The sequence below is a fragment of the Heterocephalus glaber genome, unplaced genomic scaffold, assembly GCF_053883595.1.
Source record: "Heterocephalus glaber isolate CG9 unplaced genomic scaffold, H.glaber_assembly_v1.0 deba00001429, whole genome shotgun sequence".
NCBI lineage: Eukaryota > Metazoa > Chordata > Mammalia > Rodentia > Bathyergidae > Heterocephalus > Heterocephalus glaber.
The window spans coordinates 34,033,573-34,056,493 of record NW_028258294.1 but is presented as its reverse complement, the minus strand read 5'-3'; the positions used below and the strand labels follow the sequence as shown (position 1 = coordinate 34,056,493).

Genomic DNA, 22,921 nt, shown 5'->3' with positions numbered 1-22,921 from the left:
TAATGAGGAAATCATTACTTCCTGAAATTCTCTCCAACTCACTTGCCTGAACCCTTTCAAAATAATACAAAAACAAATATTTCCTTTTTTGGCCTTTTTTGGGGAATGTTTTTTAAATGATGAAAAAAGTCTCTCCCCTTATAGCAGCTTTGAAATAAATGGATTCTTCTAATAGTTTTTAAATCTAAAAATCATTCCAAATGAAGGAGTATTTGCTTTAGTTCTTGTTTCAGGGGGCAAAAATTCCTGGCAACTTTTGTTCTTTGCAGAAAGACTTTTTTATGCCCTCCCACTTGCTTTTTGAAATCCACCAACCATAGTATTTACCCTATCCCCCTTTTTCTCTCCATTACACACTCCCCCTCTCTCTTTTTAGCAGCCACATACAGGTCGGCCATATTAGAGAGATGGAAATAAAGCTTCCTTGATGTTGTGTATGTCTTTGAAGTACATCCGTGCATTTTCTTCTTTAGCATCTAACCATTCCTCCCCTGTAGTCCTTGGTCCCTCAAACCCGCCTCTCCCCTAGCCCACTCGCCTAACATCTCAGTCTGTGAAAATGCGCAGGGATGCCTGGCTACCTCGCCCTGCCTTCAGTCTCACGGGGCTCAGTCTCTTTTTCACTTTGGGTAAGTTAGACCCACATCTGCATGCTCCCGAGGGTTCTGAGGCGCAACAACTGGAAGAGGAGGGGGGGCAGGGGGCAGAAAGGAAGAGAGACAGTGTTAGCGCTTCCCTCCGTGTCCTTGGGAAGGGAGGTGTAGGGGACTGCAGGGACCTCGCCCAGACTGCATACTGCTGGAACTACTCGGTCGCAGAAAGGTTGGGTCGGGGTCTGAGTGTTGCTGTGGGGTGAAAATTGTCAAGGGAGGTGATTTTTCTTGGATTTCCCTAAGTGGACCCTTGTGGGGGGTAGGGCAGAGGGTAGGGTGATATGCGGAGTCTTGGTGGATTTTTTAATTTTAATTTTTTACTGCTGTGGATGTAGGGTCTTCGGACTTAGTGCTTCTTTGAAGGACTTCTTTTGTGAACCTGAATCCTTGAAATCTGGTGGATTTTAGGGAATTAAAATACAGTGTTTGGGAGAGTTGGGGGCAGAAAGTTGAGTCTGGGTCTGGTGTCCTGAAAGTCTTTGGCCCTGATTTGTCGGAATATGTGTGAGAATGGGTGGGAGGCAGGCTTGAGGAGCAATCCCCGAGTGGGGAGAAGGAGGGCTGAGGCAGGCACTGGTGCCAAAGGCACCTCCAGCTGGGGCCAGAGGGAAGGGAAGAGGGAGCAGGGGAAGAGATTCAGGGGAAGGGAAGGAACTCGGGGCTGCGTGAGGCTGGGGCCTTTGCAAAGCCGTCTTAGAACTGTCCAGCTCCATCTAGCTCAAGGTCCTCTGCAGTGGCCCCTGATGTCAATTTCATATTTGACCACTCATAGACTTCCTGGTGGGCAGGTGGGCTAGAAAGTTATTTGGGAGCTTTTTATAGATAGCTTCATTCTTGCTCCTTAACTTATTCATTGCTGCTGCAGTGACCAAGGGTCAAGTCCAAGGATTGCCAGTGGGAATGTTCCCTGTATCAAGTCTCCCTCTCTCTTTCTCTGTGGCATGATGAGCTGGGTATTGGGCAGAAGTGCTAACCAGAGTCACGAGAGCCCCTGGCAGCCTGCACCATAAGGTCTATTAGCTTTGCTGAGTTAGCTGGCACATTAGCAACAGAGCGGAAATGTTGTAGAAGCTTGACATTAACCCCAGGTTATTGCTCAATAACCACAGGCAAGTTACTCAGCTCCTGTGAACCTCAAGGCTCTCATGGGTAAGCTGGACAGTGCCTCCTTCTGGTGTGTTTGCAACCTGCACATAGCAGTGTCAGCAATGGATAACTGCTGACCCAGGATGTGAGAGTTGGTGGATTTCCAGAAGCAGGTGGGAGGGCTTTTCATGAGCCCAGGCACAGAGCTATGTTTAGTGCTCACAGCAATTGTTGGAAATAGATACTGTTATTACATGCATGTTGTAAGGAGGAAACAGAGGGACAGACGAGTAATTTGTCCAATAAGGTCACATGACTGGCATAAAGTGGAGCTGAGATTTGAACTCCTGTGTGTCTGGCTTCAGCAAATGCTGGACTCTACTGACCCAATGTTCAAGAAGTGGTGCTGCCATGTTAACAGTAATTGACCCAAGAATCCCAAGTGTAGGCAAAGAGGAGGAAATTAGGTGAGTGGCCTGGAGATGAAGGATAGACACCTTCTTTCAGGAGTTAGGAAGAGCTTTCTATGAAAAAGGAAGATGACTTGTGAGAGCTATTTCTCTTTTTTTTTTTTGTACTGGGGATGGAACTCAGGACCTTGTGCTTGCGAGGCAAGTGTGGTGCCACTGAGCTACATCCCTATGAGAGCCATTTCCAAGTGAAGAAAGCAAGAGGCCAGGACCAGGACCAGACCAGGACCAGAAACTTTGGAGCCTGGGATAAAGAAATCTGGATGTAGAGGCTGTGAGGGCTGTGGGGAGGAAACCAAAACCACACCAAACCCGAGTAGAGGAGGAAGACTTTGAATTTGAACCTGACGGCCTCTGGCACCTCAAGGCTATGAGGAGTGTGGACAATGAAACTTCTGTGGTGGTAGCAACGTCAGTCACTGGGATGAAGAGATGCCATGGATGTGGAGGGAGGGGACTGCCAGGGGTGGGGCCTGTAGTGATGATTGTAGAACTGGTGAAGAGAAAGAGAAGGTTGGGCAACTGGCTGTAACCATGGCATGAGCAGAGGAGTCTAATTTTTAGTGAGAAACTTTCTGAATGGTTGGGCTCCTTGGAGTTTTACTCAAGACTATTGACTCTGCAGCTATGGTCCTGTTACCAAAGTCTAGGTTATGGAAAGGGAGGCTTGCAAAGTGAAGTCTTGTCCTCATTCAGGCCCATTGCACATATCTGCTGGGCAGAGGCACCTAGACATAGAGGGGAAAATGTTTCCCTTTCTGTCAACAATTTTTTTTGTTTGTTTTGAGACAGGGTCTCACCATGTAGTTCAGGCTGGCCTTGAACTCAATGTGTAGCCCAGGGTAGCCTTGAACTCACAGTGATCTCCTGCCTCAACCTTCCTAGTGTTAGGATTATAGGCATGTGCCACCATGCCTGGCTTTCCACGGAATTTTATTGAGTACATTTTGTTGTGGGGGCCAGAGATACTATGATGAGTAAGAGTCAGTTCCTCAAAGCCTCTTGAGGGACATAAACAAGTAATAGCAATACAACATTTTATTTTATGCACTGTAATAATATCAGCAACAACAGTGATAAGATCAGCTACCTTTTGTCAAGGGGTGTGTGTCAGGCATGTGCTGAGCCTTATACATGTAGGGGTCATTTAGTCTTCACAATGTCCCCAGAAGGCAGGTCCTATTGTTGTCTTCTAAATGACAGATGACAAAAAGACTTGTTGGAAAATTACCTATGTTGCCTAAGATCAGATGAGCACTAGAGCCCCTGTCTTGGTAATACACTACTCTGCCTCCAAGTCAGAATGAAGAACAGGGAAGAGAGGAACAGGGCTGACGAGGGGACAGAACACTTGGGAAGCTGGCATCCACGCTATGCTTTATGAGCGGCATCTAAGGGATATGTGGGAGAACTCCAGGGCAGAGGGTGAATGAGCTCCCCATCCTGAAGCAAAATCATGTGCAAAGACCTGGAGGGGGCAAGAGGGCAGTGTGTGTAGGAAGAGTCAGAACTCTGGGGTCTCTGAAGTGAAGGGATGGAGGGATGGGAGTTGGCAGGAGATGAGACTGGGTTTAGGTTGGTCCCAGATAAAGGGCTTGGGAGCTGTGCCATCTCCTTGCCAGAGCCTGGACTTGGTCCTGAAAGCAGCAAGGTGCCACTGGAGGTTTGGAGCTGAAGAATGATGAGCCCCAGTTGCTCCTGGCTACACGAGGGCTGGGGATGGAGGGAGACCCCAGGGAGGGAGAGTCTGGATGGTAAGGCAGAGCAAATGAGGACATGGGCTGGATGTCACACGTGCCTGAGGGGCAGGGGCTGCTCAGGAGACAATTTTTCTGCTCAGTTACTTTTTTTTTTCTTAACAAAGAATAATATAAACCTACCTCATAGGATGCTATAGGGTTGGAAAGAGGAGTGATGGGAACTGACTTCCAGTCTCTGAAAGAGTGTTTGGCAGATGAATAAATTTTCATGATCTTTGCGAGATGAGCCAGGTAGAACAATGGGTGACATATGGCCCATGGGGGCCAGGTGTACCTTGGAGAGGGTACCCAGCACTGGTGATGTTTTGGAGCTAAGAGCAGAAGTCACATCCTTACTGCATCCCTGTTGACGATTTCCTTTCTGTGAGAAGGAAATCAGGAGACTCAGACCACAGGCCTTGTCCAAAGGGGACTATAGAAAAGTGGCTCCCTTTTGGGGAGTTTCATTTAAATAGGACCATTCCCTGATGGTCAGCCTGCCTGGAGCTGGGAACCTGAAGTTACAAGGCTGGGCCTGTCATAGAGACTGCAGGAGACCTGTCCTCTGGGATGCCTTGGAACGACAATCACATCCCCATGCAGGTTTGACCCCTCTACCCTGTCTGGAGCCAGGCAGTACAGGTTCAAATTTTAGCTTTGTCATGTACTAGCTGTGAATCTGGGCTATTCATTTAACAGCTCTGTGTTCTATTTTCTCACCTGGAAAGTGGGGGAGAAAACAGGGTCACTGCGAGTATAGACAAGGTAACACACCAAATGGGGATCCAGTGCTTCCCCCTCGTCAGCACTTTGTGGGCATCTGTGTTTATTAGAAGGCCTCTCTGTGGGCCTGGATCTACTGCCTCCCTGAAGCAGCAGAGTTAATCAAGAGTCCAGGATGCTGCTCACATCTCTGACCTTGAGCAAAGGTTTCCTGATCTTTAATGGGGTCTTGGACTGGTAGAAGACCCGAGGCCTCTCATCCCAGAGCCTCTGGGATTCTGATGAACTGCATCTTGGACTAGCAGTCAGGAACCTTGAGTTTGGCCTCGGCTTATTCCTATTCTCTGTGTGTCTCTCCCATGGTCTCTCTTTCCTCTGAGGTACAATCATGGCACTAGATCTACAAATGCTGGGGTTCTCTCAGCTCTGGCATCCTCTGGTTTGGTGACTCTTCCTTTCCTCAGAAGGGAGTTGATGCTTGACCTCTGTGACCGCTAGAGGGCACCCGTTTCCAGCCTGGTGCCTCTGGCAGGGAGGATGAACAGGAGCACCCTGCATTGCAGCTCTCTCTGCCCCACAGCCAGCTAGGAAAGACCTCTTGCTCCCTAGGGCTCTGTCCTCTTTACGAAGCGGTAGGGTGCTGGTCCCTTAAAAATAGAGGCAACTGTTGGGTAGGGTTCCAGTGTGAACCCAGAGTGCTGCCTGGGGTTGCTGCAGTTGGACAGAGGTCCCAGGAGGGTGGAATCCAAAAGGCCAGCCAGATGTGACAGAACACTTCCTTTTTGTTCAGGGGTCCCTGGGAAGGTTGCAGCCCTTCCAAGGGAAGGGCCTAGAGAGGCAGGGCATTACTGGGACAGAAGGTAAACTCAGGACAAGCCTCCATAAGCTCCTTCCTGCAGATTTCTCAGCCTCTGCAGAGTGGGGGCGGTGTTGGTATTTTCTGCACACCTCCTCCTTGCCTGGTGCTGGGCCAGCCGCTATCAGAATGAAAGGCCAGGGGATGAGAACTTCGCTTTGTTCCTCCTGTGGGGCCCACTCAGCCTCCCTGGCTGGTGCTCCCCTAATGAGCACTTGTGAGTACCTGCTGTCCTTGCCCTGCGAGTGAAGTCCACTACCTGTCCCTCCATCCAGGGCTCAGTGAAGGGGCCAGTACTTCAGAGCATCTCCTGTCCATAAGTCCTGCTATCTGGCCCTGCCTCTTGCCTCTGGCAAGAGGCTGAGTAGAAGGGTGCCCTGGCCAGCTTGAGTTTCCCTGCTCCCAGGCTCCAGGGCTGCTGCTTCTGGGGAAGGCTCCAGCAGTTTTGTGCAATCAGTTTGAAGACTAGGGGCCCTGCAGTCTGAGCCCTTTTCCAGATCTGGGAGAATCCCAAGGCTCGAGGGGTCGGTCTCCAATGTGCCCCCGGGCTGAGACTCCATGCTCCTCCAAAGCCTTTCTTGTCCATGAGGCAGAACTTGAGGAGATTGCAAGATAATAACAGCCACCATTTGTTGAGCATATCCTTCTTGCTTTAGTTATCATAACAATCCCAAGAAGGGCATCTCTGGTGTGTTTTGCAGGGAGGAGGCTGTGGCATAGAGAGGTGGAGGAGCTACTCACTTTCCTTCTGCCAGCAGATGGCGGCTGAGCTGGAATGGAATCCAAGTCTAATCGATAACCCCCTCCCCCGTCTATGTTGTCCCCATATGAAGGGCTGTAATTCCAGCCTTACCCGCTCCCCCAACCCATCCTCGAACCCTCTAGTGACTACACTCAGAAGCATGTACCCTAACTCTATGTTCTGCCCTTTTCTGGTCCAGTCCCAGCCTCGTGCTCTGACCTCAGGCCTCGCCATTCACCCCTTAATCCTTCTGCTTGTTCTGCTTCAGATACATGAAGGTTGTTCCAGCCAATGGGACTTTGCCCTCAGTGCTCCCCTTGCTGTGGACCTCAGTTCCCTCAAAACTTCAAATGGCCCCCTCCCTCACTTGAGCTGGGCTCTGCTGGACATTTCCCTCTGACATCTACCTTTCCAGACCACCTCAAATAAAACCACTCTTCTCTGCCTGTCTCAGTCCCCAGAACCCACGCCATGGATCACTCCCTACAATCTCATTCTTACCTTTTTCTTGTTACTGTTTGTCCCTCTCACCAGACTATAAGCCGTGTCTGCTTCATGGTGACCCCTAGAGCCTAGACTAAGTGCCTTGCACATAGTAGGCAATTTATAGATATTTAGTAAATGAGTAATGAATATGCTGAATGTTACTGATAATGATTGTGTGTGTATGTGTGGTGCTAGGAAGTGAACCATGCCTTGTGCAAGCTAGGCAAGCACTCTTCCATTGATACCTGTTAATATTAAGTTAATCTTTTGGGATGAGGCTTTGATAATATTGGCAGAGAATCTTGGAATCAGGGTTCGGTAGGGTGGAGCAAGTGAGATACCTGAGTATGACATTTAAGAAGGTATTTTCGTGACCCTGAAAGTGGATGTGTCCTTGACTGCTGTGTCCTGTGTGTATCACTTCCTTCCCATAGGCCCTGTACTGCTTAGAATGCCAGAGTGGCTGGGCCTTTCTCGGATCAGCCCTTGTGTCTCCTGGCCCAAGTCGGGGCCTCTCCCAGAACCCCACAGGACCTGTGCTTACCACTCTGCCACTTGTCAGCCTGTATCAACTCCTTGCTGTGGTGTTTCCACAACTGCCAGCTTCAAGATTGACTCCTGTCCCTGCAGGCCCATCAGCTGGTCCTTAGAATAGTGCCTCTTCTGGGACAGCTCTCTCCTAGCAAGGCGCCTCTGCCCTCTTTCCTCCCCATTGGAGGCTGGGGACAATGTGTGTGTGTGTGTGGGGGGGGGTTGTGCAGTGCTAGGACACTGCTTTCCCTGTCCCTGGGCACAGAAAGCGAATGAGGCCTTCTTCGTCCCCATTTTTCCTCAGCTGCCTGTCCCATGGGGGGGCACAGCAGCCTCAGCTGGAAGGGCTTTGGCTCAGCAGAGATGGTCAGGAAGACATGGAGACAAAAGGGGAAACTGAGGCAAGCACAATGAAACCTAATGAACAAGGGCAGGTAGAAGGGCTACCCAGAAGTAGTCTTGGAAAAGGCTGGGAGCCATCTGGCCGTCCCTGGCTTGATAGTCCATTTGATCTCTCTTCACTCTCAACTGCTCTGTGCCCCTTGACCTCAGGGAACACACCTGGCACTCCCATGGCTTTGTTTCTCCTGAACCCCACCTCCGGCCTAACTGCAGCAATATGAGACCCAGGTGGCTGCCTACAGCTTGTCTCTGCCTCCCCTCCCCTCTCCTAACTGGCTACAGGGGCTTGCCCTTTCCTGGCCCCGTCAGCCAGAATCCTCACCAGCTCCTGGCTTTGTCTGCAGTGCCATCAGGGCGGGGCATGGAAGTCACGGTCCCTACCACCCTCAGTATCCTCAATGGTTCTGATGCCCGCCTATCTTGCACCTTCAACTCCTGCTACACCGTGAACCACAAGCAGTTTTCCCTGAACTGGACATACCAGGAATGCAGCAACTGTTCCGAAGAGATGGTGAGTGCCAGGGTGCGGGGAGGTCACCTTTCCATCTTTGGGTCTGCTGGGAGCGGGGCTCCGGAGAACTGGGTGGGTCATCTGCTGCAGAGGACTTTGACACCAGGCAAGCACCACGTCTCGGTGGCCCTTTGGGGAGTAACTGCCTCTCTTCCCAGATAAAAGGGGACATGGGAGAAGCTGGCTTCCCCACCATGCCTGTAGCTCCCCAAGCATCCAGGTGCCCACCCTGTCCCCTACTCCATTCCGTAGTTCCTCCAGTTCCGCATGAAGATCATTAACCTGAAGCTGGACAGGTTCCGAGACCGCGTGGAGTTCTCCGGGAACCCGAGCAAATATGATGTGTCAGTAACACTGAGAAGTGTGCAGCTGGAAGATGAGGGCATCTACAACTGCTATGTCACCAACCCACCCGACCGACACCGGGGCCACGGCAAGATCTACCTGCAGGTCCTCCTGGAAGGTGAGGGTTGGGGCCCTGACCCTCTCCAGGGTCAGCTCAGGGAACGTGGGAGGCTGTCTTCTCCTGAGGGTGGAGGCACAGCTTGAGCTGAGTGGAAGGCACCCACTCTCTTCCCTCTGGCCCTTAAGGGAACAGGTCTCAGCGTCTTTAGAATGATACTGATCATGATCACAACCTTAAAAATAATGGTAGCTTTCAGTTATTAGATGGTTACTACATCTCAGTCTGAAGTAAACTCTGTAGGCTGTATTTCACTTCATCCTCATAAAAACCTCATAAGGGAAGTACAATTAGTATCCCCATTTTACAGATGAGGAAACTGAGGTTAGAAAGGATAAGTTACCTATGGTCCCACAATTCATAAATCGTACAATCAGGACTCAAACTTAGGTCTCTTTGATCTCAAAGTCCATGCTCTGAAGTACTTCATTCTAACAACTCCTCTGTTTGAGTTGGTATTAGGCCTTTGCTCAAGTCCTATCCAGAGGGTAAAGCCAGGACTCTCCCACCCCAGACACGTTCTGTAGGGGAGCAAGGGTGGCAGAGGGGGCCCCCTTTCAGCCCCCAAGCTCAGTGGGTCTGCTTTCTTTCCTTCCCCAGAGCCCCCTGAGCGGGACTCCACGGTGGCGGTCATTGTGGGTGCCTCCGTGGGGGGCTTCCTGGCTGTGGTCATCTTGGTGCTGATGGTGGTCAAGTGTGTGAGGAGGAAAAAAGAGCAGAAGCTAAGCACGGATGACTTGAAGACCGAGGAGGAGGGCAAGACGGACTGCGAAGGCAATGCAGACGACGGTGCCAAGTAATGGGGCCATCCCTGCGGCCCCTCCCTGTGTCTTGCCTCCGCCCACTCTCCCTGTACGTGTGACCCTGCCTGCCCTCTCTTGGTGTGCTTCTCCTGAACAGGACCCCAGGACACCCCTGGGGGCTCCTGCACCCCTCACTTCGTACCCTACACCCTGCACCGAGAGCGACCCACCTCTCTTCCATCTGAGAACCTGCCATGGCATCCAGGATGTGTGGGCCCTGGGGAGAGGAGAAAGGGGCCTCACCCTGCCAGGCCCTGAGAGGAGGCAGGAGGCATGTCTGGGGGTCCCTGAAAGAGGGTGTCAAGGACGGGCAGGGCTGGAGGAAGTCAGCTGTCCTGCCGCCTGGGGTGGGTCTGGGGTGGGGATCTTGGCTCTCTGGTGTTGCCTGGAGCTGCCTCGAGAAGACCTTGGCTGTGCCCTTGCTTTGCCCCTTGGGCTCCTCGCAGCCCAGAGCAGCCCTTCAGGCTGTGGGTGAGAGGGTGTCCATAATCTGGGGAAGGGCACATTAAAGGGGTGATTGTGCAATTCTAGGACACTGAAGAAAGCTAGGGCTGAGGCAAACCTGGCACAAATCTTGGCCTGGAGAACTCTGTTCTGGCCCTCATCTCCATTGTTAGCTGCTCCCTTAGGAGGCTCTTGGTTTGCTGTTGGCTACTGACCTCTTCAGGATGTTGTCGAGGACAGTACTGGAGAAGCTGCTCCAGGTAGGGTCCTGCTTTCCCTGCTAAGGACCAGGAGACCAGAGTCAAAGCTGGCTGAGGGGCTGACGAGTGGGGCTCTATTATTAAAGGGCTTGGCTTCAGGCTGCCTTCTCTAACAGGGCCACCACCTTTATCTGGACCAAGAGGAGCCAAGATTCAGGCCTTGGGTTTAGACTTTTCCAGTGCCTTCAGTAAGGTTTCCATCTGGCTTTGGCAAGAGGGAGGATGGGAAGGCTGGAGGGAAGTGTGAGAGGGGCCGGGGAGCCATGGAGCCCTGGGGCTGGCCTTGGCCCACCTGGAGCCTGTCACTTGCTCCCTTCCCCCTCTGCTCCAGCAGCTTTCTTTGTGAGGAAGAAAGTAGCACTTGTGGGAGCCAACTTTCACTGCCATTTTACTCATATTAAAGCAGAATCGCTTAAGCCTGAAGAGAGGGAGAAAGATTGGGTCAGAAACTGCCAACTCAGAGAACCTTCAGAGGTTAGTCAGGTCTCTTACGTGGGTGTGGGGGGCCAGGGAGTGGAGGCTCCATGTGATGGGAGACCGAGGGTCCTGCCTCCTTCTCTAGCACCTGGACCTCCATTTTTAATCAATAGAGCCATAGTTTTTCTGGTGGGCAGGCCTCTAGGGCCTGGTAGATGAGGAAGGTGGGGTGAGGGTGCTCACTCAGCCTTGCTCCTCTCCCAGGAGCCCAGCCCCTGTCAGCTCAGGGAGTTAGGTGTCCAGGGCAGGGAACAGTCTGGGAACAGAGGACAGAGGTAGCAAGGGATGGTGATGGTTTCGGGACCAGTCCCTGCCTCTACCTATCAGATAGCCAATTTGGAGAGAGGGCAGTAGTGTATGGGAGATTCAGCTTAATTCACTTCAGCTCAACAACCATTTACTGAGCATCTGCTCTGTGCCAGGCCCTGTGCTGGGTGCCAGGGACACACACAAAGCCATAACAGAATTGGAGACTGCCAGGTCAGCACTGTAGGATCAAGATTAATTTTTCGTGCATTTACTTCTGCCTCTGTAGCCATTGCTTCCAGATGAAAGTTGAAGAGAAGGAAGAGATTCTAAAATCAGGGACTTAGAAAGGGAAGAAGGCAGGCACAAGTTGAAACAGGGATGCAGAGGCCAGGAAGAGTAGGCTTGGAGTCAGGGACAGGCAACCAGCCAGAGAAATCCTGGGTGAGGCAAGTCCAGCCCTTTGGGAAAACTAAACTCATCAGCTCAGTACCTAACTGCCAATCAACACACTGCCAATGGGGTGGACTAAGCCACCAGGATGCCCAGAGCAGGTGGATGCTGCCCATCCTTCAAGGCAACCAGCTGGGGCCAGAGAGGTGGATGGTGGGCACCTCGAGCCAGCTGAGACCAAGGATGGTGGTATGCACTACTGCAGCTGACAGGTTTCATTATTTAGTCACCTTGTGTGTCTCCTCCCCTCCTAGGACAAGTGAGGATCTGTGCTGATGTCGGGAAATTTTCTTTTTCCAAGGCTCATAAGATTTTAGAGGGATTATTTACAAAATTCCTTAGGTTCGTTCTAAGAAGTTCTAACTCTCCTTCAAGACTTCTGAGGTTTTGTCCTTCTCTCTCTGCCCTGATCAGGTGGGGCCCAGGAAGAGCAATGCCTGTCCATGGTCCCCAGGGCCCGAGCTGTCCCTGTCCCAGGTGCTTGGCCTCACATGCACTTTCTTCTTGAGCCTCTCAGGTCCTTTTCTGGAAGTCTCAAAGCTGCCTCCCCTGAGAACAGAGGTCGGGAGCAAAATGGGGCTTCTGTGAGTCGAGGTGGGAAGCCAGTGAGATGTTTGCACAGCAGCCATTGCTCTGCCCTGCTTCCGAGCTTATGCCAGTAAGCTGTTCCTCTTCTGCAGTGTGGGGTTCAAGCCCCACTCCTGGCTGCATGCTCCCACCACTGCGCTCTGCTGGCTTCAGTCTGTTGGCTCTGCCTCTCCTCTCTCAGAACCCCATCACCCCCCATGTGTCTCTTCCTTCTAATTAAGGGCCACTGCAAAGGGAGATGGGCTGGCTAACCTGTGGGGTTTAGCTTACAAGAACAAAGCACAATTTTTCAGGACTGAAATGCCTTGAGGTGCCTTGGAACTGGCCTTGGAAATAGCTATCTGCCCCTCTAGCTATGGACTCACCACAGTTATTCCCACTTTCTAAAAAGGAAAAGCTGATAGGATCCATATTTTTCTCTGTGAGTCTCCTTGGGGAGGTTGGGCTGGTAAATATTTACAAGGCTGAGTTAAGCATAAGCAGGTAGACAAGTGGAAATCCTGGCCAGGTTCAAAAAGATAGTCCTAGACCACAGGAAGGGATGATGAGTCAAAGAATCTTCCTTCCTACTTGTGTCTTAAGGATAGACAGCCTGTGTCCCTTGCTGTGCCTCTTGCTGATGTCTTCCTTTACTGAAGCTTGCTGATGCATTTGTACATAGCCTCTCTATATAGATATAGATATATTATATATACAAATGTAAAACATCTCACTACACCCACCCCAAAAGTTACATTGTGGGGGGAGGGGTAATCACTTTTCAGTGCTTTGAGTTGATTCACCAAAGGCAAATTGTAGAATGTTCTTACCGCTTTCTGTGCACTTGGAGGGGAAAACACAGCTGCATAAGAAGAATTTATGCACATCTAGGCTTTAGTTGCTGTGTGGTGGTTGGAAGGGGTGTTTGGAAGGGGAGAGAAGTTTAAACAATCCTTTGTGACCTGACTGCTGGGATGTATCTGCTTCTGAGAGCAGAATGAGTTTCTACTGTAGCTTGTGATTGCTTGTGTCTGTTGACTGCAATAAACATACTGTCTCCCCTGAATATCTCTTGTGGCTTTTTTCAGAGGTGCAGAGTAGGGTATGTTGAGGCTTTGCCAGGAGCCTGATGGGGATTCCTGGTGCTCCTTTTTCTGGTAATTCCATCGACACAGACAGATCTGTCATCTAAAGATCTCTAAGGTCAACCTACTCTACTATCATCTACAGATGTTTCATCCTCTCACCTTCCCAGAGCCTTGGGGGACTCTGCCTATCATGGGAAGCACCCAGGGACAGGGTGGCTGAACTCCTGCTTCTGGGAGGGCTCTTGGTTATTTCTGGGATAAAGACAACCCTTTAGCACCCAAGGCTGACTATTCTGGGGATGTTGCTTATTCTTTCCACGGACAGATGGGCCATCTTTCTCTCAATGGTGTCTAACTAGGCAGGCAGCTCTTATGCAGTCTCTGGACTCCAGAAAAATAGGCGACAGCTGGTCAGAGTCTGCCCTCGTGTAACTTTCTGGAGGAGAGTGGCTTGTGGGGAGAGCCAGGTTGCTCCTGTCACATCCACATACGTACTTCTGGATCCTATTTACATAGTGCTGAATCAGCTTTGAGAAGTTCACAGTCAAAGCCAACCTTCTGGCCAGAGGCTCCAGAACACACACACACACACACACACACACACACACACACACACACACAAAGCTTTGCTTAGGAGGCTTGACAGATAAGCAAAGCTTCAAATGGCTGAATGGCAAAAAAAAAAAAAAAAATTGCCAAATGGCAAGGAGATACTGAACAGTTTCCTTTCTGTTTGCTCCCTGGTGACCCAGAGGCCCTTACCAGTGGCTGGTGATCAGGAATGCTAGGAATTCAGGAGGATTGGCTGACCTAAAACCTAAAACTACTGCAGTTGCTTCCTGAGCAAGATACCAGAAAGCAGGCAGCAGCATTAAGCAAAGGCAGCTGGTACTTAGCAGGACCAATGGACCTGGGTTTAGAAGGATGTCCGGTTCCTAGAGCCCAGAGTTCTCCCAAGAATGGGAGATCCAGGAGGGTGCTTCTGTATTTAACAGATATGGAAAGTGAGGCAAGGGGCATGGGCCGAGCATCAAGCAGTCTGTTTCGTTCCTTCCAGGGTGAACACAGGACTCTGAAATTCAGCTAGGCCAGCAGCATCTTCCTCATCTGACTTTTCTCCAAGGACATGAGGAGGACATAGGCTAGGTCTGGCTTCTGGGAGGGGTTTGGCTTAAATACTCCCTAAATTGCTGGGGATTAACCTCAGTGGTTCTGTCGCCTGCCTCGCAAGCAAAAGGTTCTGAGTTTGATACCCAGTACCAAAAAAAAAGTGTATAAGTACTCCCCTAAATTGATATTCTTTGGCCTGCTTGGGACAGGGTGGGGGTAGTTTTATTGCAGGGTGGGCTGACTTTGGAGGAAAGACTAACTCTTACCTTGATACTCAGAATTGGCCACTGGCTTCCTGTGTCCCTCAACTAAGGTACAGGTACCTGTATGAGGACAATCCCCACTGCCTCTTCACTCCCCTGGGCCACTGGAATGGCCATAGTGAGATAGGAATCTGGGCCAGAAGGAGTTGGGGAGAGCTCCATGGAATACCTGGTCCCATCACTGTCTTTTTTTTTTGGTACTGGGGATCAAACTCAGGTCCTTGTGTTTGCGCAGCAGGCGAGAAAACCACTGAGCTAAATCCCCAGCCGCCATCACTGTCTTGAAGGGGAAACTCTGGACTAGAACTTGCTTAAGGCCATATGCTGCATCAAACACAAAGACAAGATCTTCGAGTCTGCTTGCTGTTCCTCCCACAGCCCACACCTAGTGCTTGGTCTAGCACTTGGCACAACTCAATACAGCAACACACCCTGGCTCAGGCTCCTGGCTTCTCTCCCCTGCTGTCCAGAGTCGATCTATTAGAGGCGCTCACTCATGTGTCCTCAAGGGCTCAGATTTTTGGAGAGTGAAATAATTTGCTTAAAATCACATAGCTGGCTAATGACTGGAACCAAGACTCTTCCCCAGATAAAGATCTTCCTGAGACTGACCTGTTGTCCATGGGCAAGAAGATGCATATCTTTAGCCTCACTTTGCAGAGTCCCACTCCTACAGTGTTAATATGGCTTCCTCATGTTGATTTGTACATATGTTCCTTCCCATGCCTCCCTCTCATCTTTCAGGGGTAGAGGTGCCATCCAAATACTTCAGGTGAGGGAAGCAGGCAGTGCCTGGTGGGATGCAGCTTGGTCAGCTGGATGCAGGACAGGAGGACGAGCCCACTAAGTCTCCATGCCTTCTCTGCTGGTACCTTGGGGGCATGGGGCTCTGTAAGGATTCTTCTCAGAGAGCCCTGGGGGCTTGCCTCCACTTTACAGATTCATACTGTGAAGGCTGCCAGGTTCTAGTCATCCCTGGATTCCTAGTACCGTAGAGATGCCTGGGTGCCAACCACCTTCCAGGAGAGGCTCCAGCTGCCCAGGGCATGAGAGTTCCAGGTGGCTGGGGTAGGGACGCCCAACTGAGACCCATATCCTACACCCTGACACAGCATGCAGACTTGGTGGGAAAGGTCCCCGGGGGGTCTAGCCTAGGGCACCATTCCCCTCTAGGAGTGAGGAGACCTCTGGCAAAAAATGGGAGAAAGGGTGGAGGCGGTGGGGACGGATGAGCTGAAGTAGGAGAGTAGAGGAGCTTGAGGTGGGGGATTAGGTGGCCTGTGGAGGCAGCATTTCTTTTTCTCTGGCAATAGGACCTTGAGAGTCTAGGAGGCACTGGGGAAGGGACACTGGACACTCAGCCAGGCTACTTGGGGTTCTTCCTGACAGCCCAGGCAGGGTCGCCTTTATCTCAACCATAGCTGCCTCTGCATCTCAGCTGGGACAAGTCCCTTGTGAACAGATGGCAAAGAGACTAGGGACAAGGGAAGTAGGAACTGTCTGCCTCATAAATTGAGAGCCCCTCCACAGGGCCAAAGAGCATAGGAAGAGAGTGTGTTCAGCCAGGAGGGAAGGTGTACCTCCCAGTTGTTGGCCCATACAGTGTCAGGGGCTGTGGCTGCAGAGGAGAAGGATCATTGTTCCATTCTGCCCTAAGGCGAAACATTGAGATCTCTGGCAGAGCAGCTATTGATCCAGCATAAGGCAGAGAGCAGTGCAGACAGCTGAGTTTCTGGAAGGAATGAGATCCCCATCCCAGAAGGTATTTAAGCATAGCTTGGGGGGTTGTCTAGAGATTCATATATCAGAGGATACTTTTAGATAGCCTTTAAGATAACTGACAATGGCCCTTGGCGGTCCTCATATTAGGACTCAAATGATAAAAGTAGGGCAACTTTTGCTCACCTGAAGATAAATATGACTGACTTATGCCTGTCCCTTTGCCATCTTACTCATCATGGTCTGTCCCAGGCCACCTCTGTACTCTTGTACTCCTTTACCTAATTCTTTACCTGACTCATCAATGGTGCAGTGGGAGGTGTTGACAAACACCTGTATACAGTTAGAAATAGGCCAGGAGAGGGTGGGACATTTGAAGCCAGGTGCCCTTGGGGGCTTCTTGCCAAAGATCAGGTCAAGCCTAACTTGCCTTCCTTGGCCCACTAGTCAGGACAAAGATTCCTGTCTTTCCAGGCATGACCATATACAAAAGAGAAAAGTCTTCTCTGCTACCTCCTCCTTGAGGTCTCAGCATTGCAGGTCAGCCACCCCTGCCCCCCAGCACACACACTGTGGTCTTCCACTTCGAAGATCTTGCAGGTCTTCATGTTCCCCTGGAAAAGGCTGGAAAATGACAGTTGCCCAGACCAATAGGAACAACCTCTATTTATTGAGGAACCATCCTGTGCCTGGCACTGAATGAGGTATTTTATGTCCATCAGTCTACCTAATCCTCAGAACAAGCCCTGAAATGTGCATTTCTTTCTCATTTTAACAGAGGAGGAAACTGGGGCTCTGCTGCATTAAGTGTGCATACAAACAAGGTGACATGGCTGGAAAATTGCCAAGGTCAATCCAAACGCAGGGCTGCATGAATCCGGAGTCATCACATCATAGCAGCAGAAAGGGCAGTGCACTGGCTCCTACGGTCCAGAGACTGAGGGGCGGCTGGGGGAAGGGCAACTCTCGAGCTACCTTCATTCAGCAGGACCATGGGCTGCTAAGCAAGGCTAAGGGTCTGGGAGCAGGGGCAAAGCTTTCCCACCCCTGCCTGGCCTGGTCCTTCGATCAGGCTCTGTGCAAAAGGCTGGGTCTCTGCTGCCACCCCTTTCCTCTTGGTTTGTAGCTCCTCTCCCTTCTTACAGAAAGCCTAGGAATCCTCTTCACCCACTAGCTCGCTCTCTCTCTGTCTTCACCCCTCCTCCTCAGCCTGAGCCGCACTTCAACTTCCTGAAGTTGCCTTCCATGCCCGGAAGACTCTTCATTGCTCCCAGCGCCCCCCCCCCCCCCCCCCCGCCAATCTCCCTGTCTCTGTCTCCCCCCTTCTCTTCCTCTGCAGGGTCTCCTCTTCTAATCCACAATCTTCCCTCGCCTCACTTTTTAACGCCCCCCCCCCCCGCTCCCACACTAAAATGTTCGTAGGGGACAAACTGGAACCCGAACAGTTAGGAAGTCCTGCTGCCTGGCATTCACACCACTTCGTACTTCTGTCTCAGGGGCAGGACCGGTCCAGAGGTTCAGAGGGACATCTGGCCATCAGCAGATATGCTAGTCCCATGGGCTGTAGCTGCAATGAGTGACAAACCTCCCTGATGCCTCCAGCCCCCACCTCCTGAGCCCCCCTCCTCCGTTGATGAGGAGTAGGGGAACATGGCCCCTTGAAACAGAGAGGTGACTACAGTTCTGGGGTGCTGGGTAGAGTGGTCAAGACTCTACCCCAGGGGGCTTCAAACCCCACCCCAATGTGACCCCAAATAAAGAGATGTTCAGGACTCACCCTGTCTCTGAGCGGCACAAGCGAATCACATGCCCGCTCCTGGGAGTGGGCACACACCCCTCTCCAGCCTGGGACTGTCCGGGGAGCATCTCTCTGGTCAGGATGTTTAGCTCCCTCCTCCTTCTGCTCTCCTCCTTCCAATGAGCTCATCTGTCTGGGGCTTCCCATCCCCCTTTGCCAGAGAGGTTGTTTGAACAGAACCTGGTGGAAAGCAGAAAAAGCAGGAGGGAGGGATGGAGAAGATGGCATCCTATCTGCCTGTGCCCAGAGCTCTTAGAGAGTGGAAATAGGTGAGAAGAAATGAGACTACTTCTGGGAGGAGGAGTCAGAGTTTACCTTTACACTAACTTGGCAATTCCAGAGGGACTCTGGGAGCCAGCGCAGGCTGGGGTGGCCCTGTAGCAGCAGCGTTCCTTGTGGGCCTGCTAGGCCACGTGGCTGCAGGTTGGTTTGGTGCATGCTGTCCTGTTAACCCCCTCCGCACCTGCCAAACTTCAGTGGATGTTGAGTGGGAGCTGGAGGAGAGGACCAGGAGGGGCAGAGGACAGACCTAGGTGCACTAGAAGAGGGCTCCCAAACAATGGTCCAAGTAGTGTCTGTCCAACCCTGACCCAAGTGGCGGAAGGATTTGTGGGCATTTAACTTTAATGAGAAGAATGTCGTGCCTGCAGTTCCACCATCCTGTGGCTGAACCCTGTTTGCAAGCAGAGGGTAGCAGGGTAGGTGAGGCACAGATTCAGCTCTTGGTGTTGATCTGAGGCCAGAGAAGAGCTGAGAGGTGGGGTTGTGGGGTGCACTCCCTGCAGATTGCACTCTGGTTCCGGGAGCCCAGTGGTTATCCGCAATGCCCTGATGGGAGCGAGAGGGTTTCTGGGGGAGGAGGCGGGAGAGGGAGGAGGCAGGCAAAGGCATTAGGGGAGCCAGAGGGCAAGGAGGCTCCCTGCCAGGCTCCTGCTACTTAGGAGGAACTCCTCTCGAAATAGCTCCGAGACCAGTCCATCCGCGGTCTCCCTTTCTCCGTTACCCTTCCTCCCTGCACTGGGGCTTGGCCAGCTCGCTGAGGACTGACTGGGAGGCAGCCTTCCATCCGCTTGTCCTGGTCGCCTGTAGAAGGTGATCCCACTCCGCGCTCTGTGAGAAGTCCCTTCTTGTGGAAGAGCAGCTTTGAGGTTGGCTGCTGTGGGGTTCGGTCCCCATTACGGTCCACACTACCTCCCCCTTACACTGGCTCCTCTCCAGGCAACCCCACCTGGAAACAGGGACCCACTTTTCTTCCTCCATCCAATCCAGCCCCTTGGAATGATCCAAAGCAGGAAGTGACCATCTTTGTGGGTTGCCCAGTTTTGGAGAAGACAGTTGTGATAACTGCTTCAAAGAACCCCACTTGGAACTCCATGAAAACAGTCTCCTCCCTCTTTAATCCAAGCCTGTCTCTGCCAGACTGAGAACGGACAGTTTTCTGGCAGCTCCTTGGCATGGGCTCAATTTATTTCTGCATCCCTAAAAGCTTACTTTTCCAGGTATTTCTGAGCCAGGGCACCCAGACCTGAGTGCATTATTGTATCCCCAGGAATATGACCTGTCAGGCCCCAGCTTGGGGACTTGTCCCCAGACACCATGCCCACTGCTCCTGGAGGAATTTTCTGCAGGTGGAGAGGAAGGAGTCAAGCTACTGGGATCCCTTCCCATCCCCCAGCGACTAGGGGCTCTTGAGCTGGGCAGAAAGGGGATGAACTCAGGAGGCTCCTGCAGAGTTTTCCAAAGGTGAGGGAGAAGGAACCCTGACTTTTGCCACCCTCTTCCCTGGCATCTTCTGGAGGAGCCTCTAAGCTAATCAATGGGCCAGGTTTCTGATAATTTTTGAGAAAAGTGCTCTATAAATTTAGAAGTCCTCTAGCCACTAATGCATTTCCCAAGCACTCTTTCAGTCCAGAGGCGGTGGAGCCCTGCTGGTGTTCTTTAGAGGAAAGCTGGGTGTGTGGAACAGGAAAACCAAATATGGGAAAGATTCCACCTCTGCCTTTACTGGTAACTTTCTAGGTGACCTTGGGCCACATATTCTACCTCTCTGGGCCCATCTCTTCATCCGAGCCATGGGGATTTCCTAAGGATCCTTCCAGCTCCGAGAAGCTGTGAGCAATGAGACAGGAGGGGAGAGGGCACCAGAGGAAACTGCCCCCCTTTTTCTGTACCAGGATCTAAAGATAAACCTGAGCTCTATTTCCCTTCCCTCCCCTTTTGGGCAGGGGTCACTTTCCTTCCCTTTGGCTCACCTCCTCTCTCACCTCAGCCTACTCCTCTGAGAAACATGACCCTGTAGTAAAAATAAAGCAGGCACTGAGGAAGCCAGCCCTGTTAGTGCAGTGTAGGGGCCTCCTGGGGGGAAGGAGAGAGCAAGCCTGCAGTCCTGCACACAGAGTCATGACTTCTGAGGCCACAGACCTCTTTGATCTCAAATGTACTGTGTGTTCACCCTGTGCCTATCACTTTGCTAAGCACTTCTCCATGCCATAGCATCTCATTTAGCCTTCAAAGCCAGATCTATTTCTGATGTTTATGAAGTCTGGGGAAAGAGTAAAAATGAAAATGGGATATAGGTCTAAATATAAGTTATAAATCAGGATTATAAATTGTCAAGTTGATCTTTTATCTCCTACCTTTGATTCATGTTTTCCTTTGTGATGACCTGGAAGACAAGGTCCAAAATAGGACCTTTTAGACTATTCCCTAGTCTACTCTCCTCTCTGGCCCTGGAGCAACAGGGGCTCTCATGCATGCTGGGAATGCTCCATCTGCAGATCAAGTTCTATCCCTTCTCCATCACCTGCAGACAGCTGTCCTTTGGCCACTTTTCAGGCCTCTGAGTGCATGCCTGGTGTGGTCAGCTTTCAGAGGGTAGATCTGGAAAAAGGCTGGCTCAGGTGTTTGAGCAGGTAACTCTAGGGTCTAGGGTTCTGGGTACAGTCTGGAAGAGGAGGAGGTGCATGCCTTGCCTGTGGTCCTATGGATTCATTGTCCAGTGAGGAGAGGCATGGCCAGAGGAGGGTCAGCAAGAGGACCTCAAATCTGGAGGTCAGGGTTGATGGTAGTATGTACAACGTGATCACAAACTGTGGTGAATGTTTAAAATTTTAAATTATAGTAAAAGATACATTGCCATTAATCCTTCTCAAAAGACATCCTCATTGTTTCAAATGCATTTATCCGATTGTTCTTGCCACTTTCTGAAGCAGTTCTGGAAGTCCTCTTGTGAGTATCTTTATTTGCACTGTAGTAGCTGTCTCAGTGTCCCAAACTGACTCAAAACATTTGCTTTTCATGGTCATTTTGACTTTGGGGAAGAATCAGAAGTCACACGATGACACACTCGGGTGACTAAAATGGATGAAGACATACCGTAATTTGTGTGTGTGTGTGTGTGTGTGTGTGTGTGAACCTGTCTTTCCCATTGGATGACACTTAGCAGAATTATTCACAGTATTTTTTTTATAAGACTTCATAATGACAATCATGAGAAAGGACTTCCAGAGAGGCTTCAGAAAGTGGCAAAAGCAATAGGGTAAGTGTGTTCGAAACAGTGGGGAGTATTTTGAAGGGGGTTAATGGCAATGTGTTTTTTTACTGTAATACATTTTTATTTAAACACACTATTTTTTGGTCATCCCTTGTTATGGTTAATGGATTGTGTCAATTTAAGTAAGAAACACCCAACTAAATTGGATCAGCATAGTTCTGGGTGTGGCTGAGGGGATTTACTGAAGACAGAAGACCCACCCTAGGTGGGCTTGTCATCTAAATAGTATAAAGGAGAAGTGAAGAAGGAAGGAGGAGCTTTCCTTGGAGGAGCTCCAGTCTTCGTTTTAACCTTGGACATCATCTTCAGCCTTCCAGTACAGACCCTTAGGTCTCCTGATACAGACTGGCATGGGACACTACAGTGAGCTCCAGGCCTTTGACTGGATCCTTCAGTTCTCCAGTGCAGACAGTCCTTAAGCACTCTTCCACATCTGACTCTGTGGGCAGCCACTGTAAGCCAATCTTGTAAGTTCTTATATATTTGTATATCTTGCATTAAATCTGTTTCTCTGGTAAGCACTCACTGATTCATCCGTTGTATTGCTCTTGATAGTCCTGTGAGGTGAATATCATGTGTTGTCCACCATCTGGCAGGTGAAGAGCAAAGACTTCTCAAGAAGGTTGTGTGACCTGCCCAGGGTCCTACAGTTACTACAAATAGTGGACACCAGAGCCACTGTACAGCTCTAACAATGATAGAGAAGAAGGTAACAAAACTCTCCCCAAGTTCACACAGGCCTTCTCATTCTGCCTACACTTCAAGGGTCTGGAAGGCTCAACTCAGGGACCCAGGTTTGAGAAGATGGGTGGCCTGCCTGCAGTGGGGCCAGACCAGGAAGCAGGGACGATTTCCAAGCTGGAGCAGTTCTCCGGACAGCAGAGGATCTGTACTGGAAGGAGGCCTGGATGCTGGGCAGGGGTGCTGAGGAGGACCCCCATGGTATTCACTGAACCCCCACCTCAAAGCGCACTGCTCACTCTTAACTCAGGACTGTCCAAATGTCACCTCAGCCGCCCTCTGACCTGGTTGTGACCCTGGGCTTCTTCACCCCACCTCAAAAGGGAGACGGAGGGAGTTTCTGCTGGTCGGTTCCAAGGGGGTGACTTCGGGGGATCGCCGGGGGGGGGGGCAGAACTGTGGGAGGGTGAAATGGGGCTCCGGCCGCGCGCCAGACGGGATGGGTTAGCACCTGGCCAGCTCCCGCACCAGGACCAGACTGTGTGAAGCAATGGCGGTGGGCAGGGGCAATTCGCCTTGGGAAGCCCCCTTCCCCGTACTCAAAGCAGCTCATCAGCTCCGCAGCCAAAGGGGGCGGGCCCAAGTTCCTGGCTGCCGCGTCCTGCTCGGGGGCAGCGAGGCGGCGGGCACAGCGGGCAAGCGGGCACATGCCGCTGCGGACGCTCGTCCCCGGAGAAGGAGCAGCTACAGCGCCTGTGTTTTCTAAGCAAAACAAAACAGTCTTGTAACAACCAAAA

At 51.2% G+C, this 22,921-nt stretch overlaps 1 protein-coding gene across 2 annotated transcripts; it reads left to right on the top strand.

Annotated features, from left to right (window-relative positions):
• The first annotated feature begins 370 nt into the window (after positions 1–370).
• Scn2b (sodium voltage-gated channel beta subunit 2) lies at positions 371–12,978 on the top strand. 2 transcript variants are annotated; one of them, XM_004856690.3, is made up of 4 exons: positions 371–629; positions 8,033–8,199; positions 8,452–8,662; positions 9,263–12,978. In XM_004856690.3, exons 1-4 carry the CDS (start codon positions 560–562, stop codon positions 9,460–9,462), a joined length of 648 nt encoding a protein of 215 aa, XP_004856747.2. In that variant the 5' UTR covers positions 371–559; the 3' UTR covers positions 9,463–12,978. The 2 variants fall into 2 exon arrangements, with proteins under 2 accessions (XP_004856747.2, XP_004856748.2); XM_004856691.4 differs by lacking the exon at positions 371–629 and adding an exon at positions 693–822.
• Positions 12,979–22,921: the final 9,943 nt, after the last annotated feature.